Below are 13,263 nucleotides of genomic sequence, written 5' to 3' on the forward strand. Positions count from 1 at the left end.
TTGCACAGTCTAAGTAACTGGGCATGCAAGTATAACTTAACACTCACTTATTTGCAGTTTTTCTCTCAACAAAAGGTAGTTTTGAACTGAACTGACAGGTTAAAGAAGCACCACACACAAAAAGAATAAACCCACAAATAATTACTCAAAAAGACTTGTGCCTATAAAAAGACATCATCTGCTTCCAAGCTTATATTACAATTTCAACATGAACTAGGGAATCAACACTTACCCCTGATGGTCTGTTTCAGGTCGCATGTCATACACTTGACACTGTGCCAGCCTCACAATCACTCCAGACCGCAACAGCTCTAGTGCCCCTTGCTGACTTTTAGCAACTCTAGTGAGGAATGCCTAGAGAAGAGAAAGATCAGTATTAGATGCACAACGAGGCTTACAACAACTATTTTCTCTCTTGGATTTTAGCATGATTTCAAAGAGCAGTATTTTACTAAAATATCTCTGAGTACAATCAATGTGAAGTACAGACAAACAACTTCTGTTCAGGTAACAAAAACAAAAACAAAAACAAACCACCATACCACAAAATAATTTCTGAAGTACTATTACCATTTTGGACTCATAGGTGTATAGCGCTTTAAGTAAGGGCGGTTGAGGTGTGAGCAAGCTCTGAAGGGTCAGATCATCATCTGCTAGGCTATCCACAAGCACCTTCAGGTAGCCACTATTGGAGAGATACAACAGCCACTGCTGCTGCTTGTCTACTGAGACAATGCGGTCAAGTAAAGCCAATGCCAGCATCTGGGATGAGGGAAGAACAAACAAGCAAGCAAACAAACAAATAAAAATGAAAATATAGTTAAATCTATAAGATCAATGAGATTTTTAACAAATATGAAACGGTAAGCAGTTGCTTCTAACAGCTTAAGACAGAATGTGTTTCTGCATTACAATGCAAGCCTTTATGCTAAAAATATTTTAAGATTTTTTGATGGTCTAGGATAGTATGAGCCAGTTACTTTTCCCCTATTATTCTTTAACAAAATATTACAGATATTGTTGACCAATAACTACGCCAAAATATTTTAATGAAGCATTGCTACAAGCACTATTACTATTTAAAACTAGTTTGCATTCCTGTCTGAAGTTAATACAAAAAAATATTTCTTCCCGAAGTCACAGGTCTTCCCAAAGTGATAAAATAAACCAGTAAGTTGACAATTTAAAAATACTAACAAATAAATGCCACAGCAGTTCATGTCTACAGTCTTTTGCAGCAGTGCTTGCTATCCTTAAACAATAGGACACACAGCTTTTTCAAGAAAAAAAGTTAATGTAGATGAATGCTTCTACTTTCAACAGCTTGAAGGATGAGTGGGAGGACAGAAACATGAAAAAGATTAATTATCTACAAAAAATGTTCTAGTTCTACCTCATGAAATTTCCCCTCTCTGCACAGTAGTAAGGTGTTCTTTAAAACAAACAGAACAGCAACTGCAAAGGAATAGACTGATTTACCCGGCCTATCTCATGACCATCACAAGCATCACGACAGACCACCTCCATGAGAGCTGCCCCATAACTCTCAATAGTTGCCATGTTTTCCCGTTGCAATTTACTAAACACATCTTCAGGAGCTGTCAGACGTTCCCACATTGTTTTTTTAGCTGTAAAAAGCAAATAAAATAAAAAACTAAAAATGCAAAGATGGGCAGCTTAGCATTAGCTTAGCTACACTACAGCTGAGGCTACATCCCCCAGGGCATTCTCTCTACCCTGCAACAGAAATGCCCCAAACAATGGACGGGGGTTTTAATTGAACTGTTTTCCTACAAATCTACTCTTTCCTGAATATCGCACACAGGCCAGCCAGAATAAAAAGGGTACATGCCTGTATACATCCACCACCCTCGCAAACAGTATGCTTAAAGTAATTCTAAGATTCAGTACATGTAACAGAGTATCTGTTAGGCCTAAGAATTTTCACAGGGATCAGAACACATTGTTTGAGGGAAGTAAACAAGGTTACTCTAAGTGGGAAAGGGCGGAATCCAAAGCCAGTAATAAACTACAAAGGGGTCATAACAAGTTTATAGACTGTGGGTTTTTTTCTACTGTAGCTTAAAATGCTGACCAAGTAATAGAAGAGTCTGCATGCACAATACTAGTCCCAAGTTTGTTTTCCAATCCTTGTCCAAGTTCCAAGATGAAACAATCATTAGAAACACTGATGAATCAAATATTTAAGCCACCAACAGAGAAAACATGGTATCTACCATAAGCTCTCTTGGTTAAGCAGCAGCTTTGGCTGGTTTATGTTCTGGGGGTAGGAGGGATGCTATTTTGTTTGTTTTCCCCTTCAGCTAAAGAATATGAAGTAATTTGGGGGGGGGGGGCAGGGAGGGTTGGTTGGTTGGTTTCTCTGGGGGGTTGGTTGGTTTTGGATTTTTTTGTTGTTGTTTTTATTTAACAGGATCCTGTGATTTGAGTGAACATATTGATATGGAGGAAATATATTTCTACAGTTGGACCTACTTGAGAACAGGTAGTTACAAGTAATCTCCAGTCCTTTGACAATTTTGTAGCCATGATGCATAGCTTTAAAGGGACACAAATCAAATACCTTCTTTAGTGCTGGAGGTCAGAAATTTAGTATCTTCATCCAGAACAAAATATTCTGAAGGCATACATAGCTAGGCGGGTCACAGAAGAGGAAGATGTGCATCATTTAGGATAAGCAGCTAATTTCAGAAGCTCTTGGAGTAAAATTACTTCTGTCTACACAATATACCTATTTCCAGAAGACAACTGTATGCAGGAACAGTACTGTTCAGGGTTTAATAACATTTTTTGTTTTCCGTAACACAGTTGGACCATACCTGCTTCTAAAGTGTCCGGTTCATCTGGTCTCTGGGCAATCTGCAAATAATAAAGTAGGGAACCATAAAGGTGCGTCCTCACTCTCTGGAAGCCACCACCTGTTAACAGGAAATATTCACAATTAAAACCAAATAGATGTAAATTCCGTAACACCATCTTCCACTGGCACTTAATTTAACTTTCTTATGTCAATGCTGCCAGAAAGGAGTAAAACAACTAGATTTCTTAAGTCAGAGTTCTGTTGTTCACATAAAAGTGCAAATAAGTAAATTCAGCAAGTTAATGCTTCTCCAAAAACGTGGCAATATGATTCTGCTTGTTAAGAATTAATAAATAAATAATACACCTCCATTTATTTTTTTTTCTTGTTAGTAAAATTACTTAGATCTATACTAATCATGTTAGATCTACCTAATTGACTGCAGTAAAAATCTTCACTGCAGTAACAGGAAGCAGCTCAACCCATCTTTTTTATTCTTGGTGGTTGGATTTTCCACATACACACACTGCAAGGGTCAACACACCTGTTTTCAAAATGAAATCCAGGAGCTTTTTTAAGATGATGTGGAGGGAGGAGTCACCAATGGAAGCAAAACCCATGGATATGCTCTCAGAGCTAGGTGATGAGGTAAAAGAACCATCCAGCATCAAGGTGTACTGAGATTGTCCTGCCATAGGGAGTGCAAGTGGCTGTTTCTGCTCGGTTTTCATGGACTGGCTCAGGTGGGCAGTCAGGGTGAACACAGCCCCTGCAACTACCGGCATCAACTCCTGAGCTGCATCATCATCAAGGATCTTAATACAGAAGAAGACAGGAAAGAACAGGAAAAAGAAAAAAAAAAAAAGTAGAAAAGTGTCTGATTGCATGAGCTATTAAACCAATTAATTTAGCTTCTCAACTATTTCATTTAGGTATGCCTAAGGATTTCATTAACATGTCACTATTCAAGACACATCAAAATCATTAGTGTCATGAACTTGTTCAGAAAGGTAAATTGAACACATTTTAATGGAGAAGGCCGTTAGTATTCTGGGGTGTATTTACACAAGTCACAGGCAGGATGATAATTAAATCTGGATGGGGAAAGGGGAAGAAATGCATTAACATCTGACTTGCTGTATTAGTAAAATATCTAAACCAAAGTTAGGGAAAGAACAACTGACACCCTCTTGGCTTTACAGCTATTTAATAAAAATATTACTATTAAAAACAAAACCAGCACTATACTAAAAAATACATTTTAGGTAACTCCTACAGAAAAAAAAACAAAACTGACCCCACTGTAAATTGCAACAACAACAAACCTTCAAATAGTTATTTTTTTTGCTTGAATAAATACAACATTTCAATATATATTTCTCAAAACACAACTTGCCTAATCAGGAAAACTACCAACAGCACAGCTCTTACAATAAATAAATAAAATAAAAGATACCCCAGCAGCCTAAACAATGCAAGGACCTTCCATTAAAATTTGTCTTAGAGACTGGCTGGGTCGGTACTAACTGCCTAGTCTGTCTCAAAAATTATCAGCAGTAAAACATTTAGACCTTAAATATTTTAAGACAAAGCAAATTCTCACATTTCCAAAATTGCTCTGAATTGTAAAATCTTTATTTTTTCATCTATGAAGCTTCATTCTACTAATTTTTCAAAAGCAGCAGCAGTATTATTTGCAGTGAGTCTAAACACAATAGATTATCAACTGCAGTTCTGTCTGCCTTCATCCTTCCGGTGAGTTCTTCTATGCTCCTCATCATGCTGTCTCCTTTTCACACATCCTTTACAGACTATGAGCATACCAGATTATACTGAAGTGTCTTTGAAATTTGTCAATATAGAGTTCATAGTTCAACAGCAGCTATGGAAGAATTCAGAGTATCTCCTCTGTCCACAGTGCATTCAACTTCAGCACAGTAACAATCAGAAAACTAAAAAGAATACTAAAAGCAGACAAATTTTGGAGGGATCACAATTAAGAAGGCTGCTTGACAAGTAATTTCCCTCACGTAAAAAAATACAGCAACAAATTTCAAGGATATGGCTGATTTCCAATACAGAATTACCTTGTCATGCACATCCTGCAATAGTTCACGAATAATCAGTTGCCTGTCCTCAGCCTGTATGAGATCCTGGGGGCAGGCAGTGAGTATGATTTCCACCAGTTGTCTCCATGACTCTAAAGCATGCCTCTTAGCATGGAGGCACTGCAGCAGCTTGTTACGCTCCACTACATAGTGCAATATAGTGTTGACCTCCTGAATACCCATGACAAAGACATTGAAATAAAGTAAGTTAATGGCAAAGACAGATTTCAAGACGACAATTTTATCTACTAGTAATAGTGTTTAGGAGGTGGGGGGGAGGGTAAGGTTTCAGCATCTCAGAAACAAGCTGCTATTAATCATTTTAATGAGATAGGCCAGTCTATTTTCTGAGCGGCTTTTCACAAGGCCTTTCCATCACGAATGTCTCATGCTTATAGTGGGGAGAGGAAGGAGAGGGGAGGAGAAAGGAATTAACTAGGGAAATTCTTTTCTAACATACACTTGAAAATCAAAACAAGAACAACTATGAAAAATCTCTGTGCCTTTTCTTTGTATTTTAGTCTGACTCATTTCTCCTTCATCCTTCAACTTTCAAATCCATTTAGCCAATTTCACCTAAATTTAAAAGATGGCAGGAAGCTCAGAAAATAATTAAGCTCAGGGTTCAGTGAAACTACAGCTGTGCAGAAGAAAGGAGAAATAAATTAGTGTTCCCTGAGCCCAGTGTGGCTGCTACACTCTGTACTTGTGAACAGCCAGTCTTGACGTTAGTATGTACTGCTTTCTGTTCAGTGGGGTGGGAACTGCAATTATCAGTAACGACAAGGGAAAAGGTTAAAGAAACAAGAGACTCCAGTTCTGCTATTAATGTAACAGTACAGTGAGACATAGTTAATCTTACCAAATTTTAATGTTTTGGGGTTTTTTTAATTTATTTTTTCAGGCATTACTAACTTAAAGTTAGGGCTCAAATCCACAGGCTTTCATGGTAGAAGCTTACTGCTTGACAATAAATGAAATCCACCAAAAGCAACAACAAACAGTAGTTACTTTTTCTATACTTACCTCCATAAATAAAGGTCTCTGGCCTATTGCTGCCATTCCTTGAAGGGCATTGATTTCTGCAACCAGAACTCTGTGAAGGTACTGAAATTAAAAAGTTAAAAAAGAAAGTGTAATGGTGTTGTGGAATGGAGAACTGGGTAAAAAACTAAAATTCATGGGTTGTGATAAAGACAGTTTAATAGGACAGAAAAGGAAAGGATAATAATAGTAATAGCAACAATAAAATAATAATAATAGAACATACAAGTGATGTGCAATGCAGTCGCTCACCACCCACCAACCAATGCCCAGCCAGTTCCCAAGCAGCAGTCCCCAGCCAGCTTTCCCTCTAGTTTATATACTGAGCATGACATGCTGTAGTACAGAATATCCCTTTGGCCAGTTTGGGTCAGCTATCCTGACTATGTCTCCTCCCAGCTTCTTGTGCACCCCAGCTGACCTGCTGGTGGGGTGGTATGGGAAGCTGTAAAGTCCTTGATTTAGTGTAAACACTAAGCAACAACTAAAACATCAATGCATTATAAACATTATTCTCATCCCAAATCCAAAATACAGCACTACACCAGCTACTACAAAGAAGATTAACCCTATCCCAGCTGAAACCAGGACAAATGACAAGGTACATGACTTTGTCTCTCCTCGAAGTATTTAGGAGATGGATACATAATGACAGATGCAACCAAAGGACTGAGATTCAAACAAGTTTTACTCATTTTTTTTAGGTTTCCCCAATACTCCATTCTCTAACTACAGTACTTTCAGCTGTCCAGTTTCTCTCCCTACTCACTGCACTTCTCATTTTTGCACTTACTCATTTACTTCTGGTCCTAGGTTGTTCTGTATCTGAAGGGGGCCTATAGGGATGCTGGGGAGGGACTCTTCATTAGAGACTGTAGTGATAGGACAAGCGGTAACAGGTTCAAACTTAAACAGGGGAAGTTTAGATTGGATATAAGGAGGAAATTCTTTCCTGTTAGGGTGGTGAGGCACTGGAATAGGTTGCCCAGGGAGGTTGTGAATGCTCCATCCCTGGCAGTGTTCAAGACCAGGTTGGACGAGGCCTTGGGTGATATGATTTAGTGTGAGGTATCCCTGCCCATGGCAGAGGGGTTGGAACTAGATGATCTAAAGGTCCTTTCCAACCCTAACCATTCAATAATTCTATGAGCTCTTCTAACACATCGCATTCCTTTTCCTCTTCAACCTCTACTATAGTTCTCTGACATAGAAGGGTCTGTTTCCTTTCACGTCTAAAATACATTTTCCAATAGAGAATAGCTGGTTCCAAATAAGGAATAGCTGCATTCCTATCACCATCAAGAAAAACTGTACATTCTGCTCCTGCTCTGTCTCTTGTCTCTCAGAGGACAATTTTTTCAGGACTATTTATCACACACTTGTCAAGTACCCCTCACGTGTTAGTAACTTAACTACAGCCTCTAAGAACTACCCCAGTATACAAGAGTGTTGTGTATGTAATTGTGTACACATATGTAGTGCTACACAGTTCCATATATTGGAGATTAACTAAATACGTAAAATAGATATCATATCTGCAACATCACTTTGGTATTCCAAGATGGGAAAAATAATAAGATAAAAAAATTTCATGAAAATGTCTTAAACTGATGCATCTGTCTAGTGCAGACAAGAAATCAGTGTGTGCAATGCAGAAATAAACTAATCTGAACAGTCTGCATAAATTAATGAACATATCTGAAACAGCTGTACTTTTTACCTGAAAGCAGTTTTCTAAGTATTATTAATCCACTGATCATTTTTATTAAGATATAAAATAGGACATTCAAGACTATAGACCAGTGCACACCTTGACATTGCAGACCACTTGTCCACGTGCATTCTTATGCTCGCAATTAGCAATGACTTGCTCAATCTGACGCCACTCAAAAACATCCAGTTGCAAAGGCTCTGGTATGTCCTGACGGAAGTCAATTGAATCCAAGACACTTAAGATCTTCCTGCGCACTGGAAATGCAAATCAATTCAAACTGTATTCAGCAACATCAAGGGGAAAACAACAAAAAAATCACAATAGGAGCCTAACTTACACTTGTAAATCTGATATTAATGTGTAGAATTTCAAAATAAAACATTAAATATTCAGAAAGTGCTATCAATCTATATAAGGGGTTTAAAAACATTTTCTAGAGCCTTAAATTCTGTGTGACACTGCATCATTCTCCTGTTATGTATGCATGTAATCCAATATTTAGAAATACAAGATTCATATTTCTTCTCCTAATTAAGAGGAGGTTGGTTTTCAATGAGAACCACACAGTGTTTTGTTGATACTCAGAAACACTAAGGAATCTGAAGTTACTTAGCTTTTATATTCTTTGCTAAAGCTAAACATGTTTAGCTTTACATGTTTAAACATGTTTTACATGTTTAAACATGTTTAGCTTTACCAACAGTCTCACTGGTTTAGACTGCAACCCTGCCATGCTGCCCTTCCACAGACGGGAAAGGGAAATGGAGGAAAAGGGAAACAGACTTCTAACTTCCTTTCCAGTTCAGAATTTCCCACTCGCTCCAACCATCTACATTAAGATTCTAAAATTAGGGTTTTTTTTACCCACACTAAATAAAATTGTTCTAGGTACTGCTGCTGCTTAGAAAGTCTATCACTGTCTTTTCCAAAGTGTCCTTTCTAGAGCTGGCCCTCCCCCCCATTCAGAAAACAGTCATAATGTTTACCTTTGGAAGCAGTATCAAAGTGGAGAAACCCACTGACTGATCGACTTTCATCTTCCATTCCTCCTTCACCATCAGCTGAAGGTAATGAAACGTAAGTTGTTTTTTTTTAAATACCACCTACTTTATTAATACTGAAAAAGAGAGAGCACACACTGACAGGCCCTTCACATGGAAGTCTTCTAATACAGCTTTGATCCTTAATAAAATGAAAACAATACTTATCTCACAGAAGTTGGCCAATTATCAAATACAGATTAGACAATACTAGAAATGCCCAAAAGGACACCCCACCCTCCAGTATAAATAACGCAGCTGGATGAACACTGTAAAACAAGTAGGGTATTTAGACACAGTTTCCCACACTGAGATCTCCACAAAGACAAAAACACTGTGCTAAGACCTATAAAAGTGAGGGAAAACACCATATTGCTGCAGCCCATTATCTTCTAGTCAGTATGTTTATTTTCTTCATGTAAAGAGTTTTATTACCACCTGTTTCTCTTCAAATTGATTCACTTTTTCCTCTGCTCTGAAACTCTGAAATCTTGCCTTGTTATTTAATGTTGCATTCTGCATCATATTGGAATCAGTTTTGTAATGTTATAATGTCAAAAGCGAAACTGACCTGTAGCTACTATCTACTACGTGACAGAGGGTTGGAAATGTGTAACAGACAGACAGAAGTTAGGACTGAGAAAAACTTTGTCTACAACAGTTTACTAAGGAAAACCTTCCACCTCTTCTACATAGTGACAACATGCCCTAATTTCTCTCACTTCAGAGTCTAAAACACCATCTTTCTTTCCATCCCTCCAGTGGCAATTCCAGACCTGATACGACAAATGGGCTGTCCAAGTCTGTGGAGGAAAGAATTCAGATAAAGCCCCTCACATTTCCATTTATTCAAGTTTATTTACCCTCACAATAAATTCCTCTTACCCAAGTATGGTTTCACAGGCATGTCATCAAGCAGCAAATGCAGCAGTCTCTGTGTATGGGAGCGCTGGCGATTCAGAGATGTCACTCGCATTTCTATGGCTGCAGTCTTCATCAGCCAAGACATCTGGTTCAGTGTTGAAATTTCATGTTCTGGGTGGAGATAAGGAACAGTTATAAAACTGAACATAAATATTATGTTTTATAAATATATAATAAAATATAAATAATAATATTAATAATATAAAAATATAATGATGTTTTAGAGGATGTCATTATCTTCTCACTGTTTGTTTATGGGACAAAATGAACATGCTGTTATTGTGAAAACAAATCATACACATACATGCAATTAAGAGTATACACATATGCAAAAAATCTGAATATAAATGTACTAACAGTCTTTGTGGAGAATGCAGTGTTTCACGAGCAAATAGGATCAGTTCTAATTTCAGTGAAAAACATTTATGCAAAATAAACTATAACTTTCATCAAAGTTGATAAGGCTTGAATGTAGGTCTCCAAGAATCTTCATATTCTATATTCATCTAATTTAGATTCTTAAGTTACAATAGAATTATGTAAACTGCTTTACCCATGCTGGATACATGTATGTGAATGCTATGTTTACTATCATTTAACAAAGAACTAGTGGTCAAACATCTGATAAAGCGAGTAAGTAGAGTTATTCAGTTTAAGACAATTGAGAAACTGTTTTGGTCTGAGACATTAAAAACATTTATTAGCTTAAAAATTAATGCTGTCACCAAATAAAATTACTTTATTCAAAGGAAGGGAATACACAGATTGTTATAACCACCAGTCTTCTATTCCCTCAGTTCTTCACAGCATTCTTGCTTTTCAAAAATATTTTGTTCTGTAGCATAGTCTAACAAAACTATAACAACAACTGAAATATCAATTAGGATTTGCTTCTGGAGACTTGATGCATTTGAAAATTTAGCATTCTTTTACAAAAGTTCAGTGCTAATCGTCTAAACTTTCTAAATAGGCAGAGTTCAATTTCTACAGAATTAAAAGGTTAGCAGAGGTAATAATTGATTCAGTTTAATAATGCTACCTATATTTCTTCTTCTGTGTTCCTACGGAGTCAAAAGATAAATTGGATTTTAAACATGCACAATCTTATCTTAGTATAAAGTTACCTTTGACAGAAAATGGCAAATACTGCAGCTGAGTGAATAAGAAATCCTGGCTGGTCCTCAGGTACCTCATAGTTGGACCTGACGTGTCAGAGCATGCACACAACTGATAGATCACCTGACAATCAAAACCAGTAGACAGCCATTTATGGAATTTATTTTAAAAACAAACTAACCACCAAATCAAAATATGCATAGCACTGTTTTACTGCTCAAATATTATTACCTGTATTTACAGTAAGTTTTCTACTCCAAAGCTGAACATATTATATATAACAGACACTGAATTATGGCATTAAAGGAGTACCAATGTGTAGATGATTCCAATGGCTATTTGCTCACATGACACCATGTAAGCCTTTCTGTCTGCTCAGCTCACTTAAAAAAGCCTTTTTCCATCTCCAGGTTTACCAAGACAGGAAACACAATCTTTCTTTTTTTCCTCCTCCTGCAATATGGCCTCTTTCACTTTTAATAGTGTTTAAAATCCTGTCTAGATTCCACAGATTTTCAACATAATATAGGTGTGCAATCATATGGCTATATGATTTAAAGCTAAAAATCAACTACCTTGCACACATGCCTAATTCAGCTGTCTTCCTCATCTCATCCCCTTAGACATATGTACATACATTCTGTCATTGCTACAGAATAAAGAAGAGGATTTTATTGGCTTATTTAGAATCGTTATCTTACTTGCTGGCAAACTGCAGTTCCAAAATTAAAAAAAAAAAAATAGTAAAAAAAAATTTCGTGTATGGTCATAACAGATTCAGGGGCTTGCCAGAAACATTTAAAACATCAGTTATATGAGTACATCCCAATTCAAAATTCTGCATGAGTACAGATTCTTTTATTTTCTCTGTTGCTACAAAAGAATACTTTTTCACTGAGGAAATGGTAAAATAGAAAGAGTTCAAGGTATATAAAAACCTGACACATGCATTTGAAAAATGAAACAATTGCCAAAATCATCAGCAGTCTGTATTCACCAAGTAGCCAGTTTTATTTAGGGCCTATTTTCACTATATACCAACTGAAAATATGCTGAATACCTGGTAACAGAGTTCTGCAAGATGAGGAGATTCCTGAACTGCTGTAGGCCCATTCCTTGTTTCAGTACCCTTCTCTAGTATGTTCAAAATGGCATGAAGGCAAGTCCGCGGGCAACCCAAGACACCTTAAAATAGAGAATTTCTTAACATTCTTGATCTTACTAGCCCCCACAGCAAATGTTGGTTAGTATACAGAATTACAGAAACTCAATTGTTCAGATACCTTGTGCTGCGCTATACTGCTCCACAGAGCTAAAGCAAAAATACCTGGCAGAGTTTTTTTCTCCATTAATTAAAATGAAAGACGGAACTGTGTTTCAGCAAAATTCTAATGAAAATGTTTATTGTTAACCTGTAGGCTTTTGAGATGCTTTAGAGGATAAATTAGGCAATCAAAACTTAAGAACTTTTCCTTCAGTTCTATGAAAAAGATTCAATTATTCTTTAATATTCTGCATGAAAATACAAAATCCTGCTCTTAAAAACTTTTAACTGAATACTCAGTTGGCAATTTCAAGAAGAGCTTGAAATTCCTGTCTTTATTTTACAATTACAGCCATTTTATGACTAATGCTTCTAGAGGCACCTGATACTGCAACTAAGGGGAACGGGAAGGAGATTTTAATACTGAAGTCAAAATCCTGACTTTTTGATTTCTTCCTTTAGCAAATTAATTCTTTAATCAACCCAGAAAGATATCCTGACGCACTAAAGGCATCAATAACTGCAGTTCTTACAGGGGAAATCATCTTTGTTTGGCATGTATAATTTATGCCTTAGTAGGAAATTATTATCTCATGGCAAATGGCTTATGGTCATTATTTTTTCACATTATGAATGGGATAATTCAAAGATGTGCACACGACTCTCTCATGGCTTTGAGACAAAGTCCCTGTCACTGACCTAACATATGAGACCATATAAAATTGTGTGGGTGCAGATGAGTTACCTAGATCACATCACTACAGAATTTCAAAATACCCAAAACATGTACCACTGCAACTGAAAGCTCCTTTGCAGATGAAAAAAATAAGTTGGCATTTCTTTTTCATCTTTCTGATATATCAAATAACTTCAAGACTTTTTTTTTCCCCCATATAAAATCTAGGCCCTATCTACCCTTCATTTATAACTATGAAAGACCAAACACTGCTGGGCCACAGCATCCAATACAAACCTAGTGAAAAAATATTCTTCTCTAAATAACTAAAATGAAATGTTTGTTCAAACATGTTCACATAAAACATCCTTTAAAACATCAGAGAAAATCTAGAACTTTAGACTGGAAGGGATTCCATGACATCTCAGCTCCAAACTACTGCTCAGTTATGATATAAGACCAGATTGTTCATGGCTTTATACAGCTGGGTCTTGAAAATTTCCAAATGTGAAGATTCCTTGAACTCTCTGGCCAACCCACTCCACTGCTTCACTGT

The 13,263-nt window shown here is 36.8% G+C and overlaps 1 protein-coding gene across 1 annotated transcript in view; it reads right to left on the minus strand.

The window, feature by feature from the left end:
• Positions 1–13,263, minus strand: part of NUP205 (nucleoporin 205) — a 49,307-nt gene that overhangs the window by 9,277 nt on the left and 26,767 nt on the right. Inside the window, exons 22-33 of the mRNA XM_062615483.1 lie at positions 11,828–11,952; positions 10,776–10,890; positions 9,613–9,762; positions 8,674–8,748; positions 7,784–7,941; positions 5,956–6,036; positions 4,909–5,100; positions 3,366–3,636; positions 2,841–2,939; positions 1,480–1,628; positions 571–762; positions 233–354 (exon numbers count right to left, since the gene is read on the minus strand). Coding sequence (XP_062471467.1) covers positions 233–354; positions 571–762; positions 1,480–1,628; positions 2,841–2,939; positions 3,366–3,636; positions 4,909–5,100; positions 5,956–6,036; positions 7,784–7,941; positions 8,674–8,748; positions 9,613–9,762; positions 10,776–10,890; positions 11,828–11,952 — 1,729 coding nt within the window. The remainder of the gene's footprint in view (positions 1–232; positions 355–570; positions 763–1,479; positions 1,629–2,840; positions 2,940–3,365; positions 3,637–4,908; positions 5,101–5,955; positions 6,037–7,783; positions 7,942–8,673; positions 8,749–9,612; positions 9,763–10,775; positions 10,891–11,827; positions 11,953–13,263) is intronic.

The sequence above is a fragment of the Pezoporus occidentalis genome, unplaced genomic scaffold (genome assembly GCF_034315485.1).
Source record: "Pezoporus occidentalis ecotype Australia unplaced genomic scaffold, CSIRO_AGI_Poc_V1 ctg182, whole genome shotgun sequence".
In the NCBI taxonomy this organism is placed as follows: Eukaryota; Metazoa; Chordata; class Aves; order Psittaciformes; family Psittacidae; genus Pezoporus; species Pezoporus occidentalis.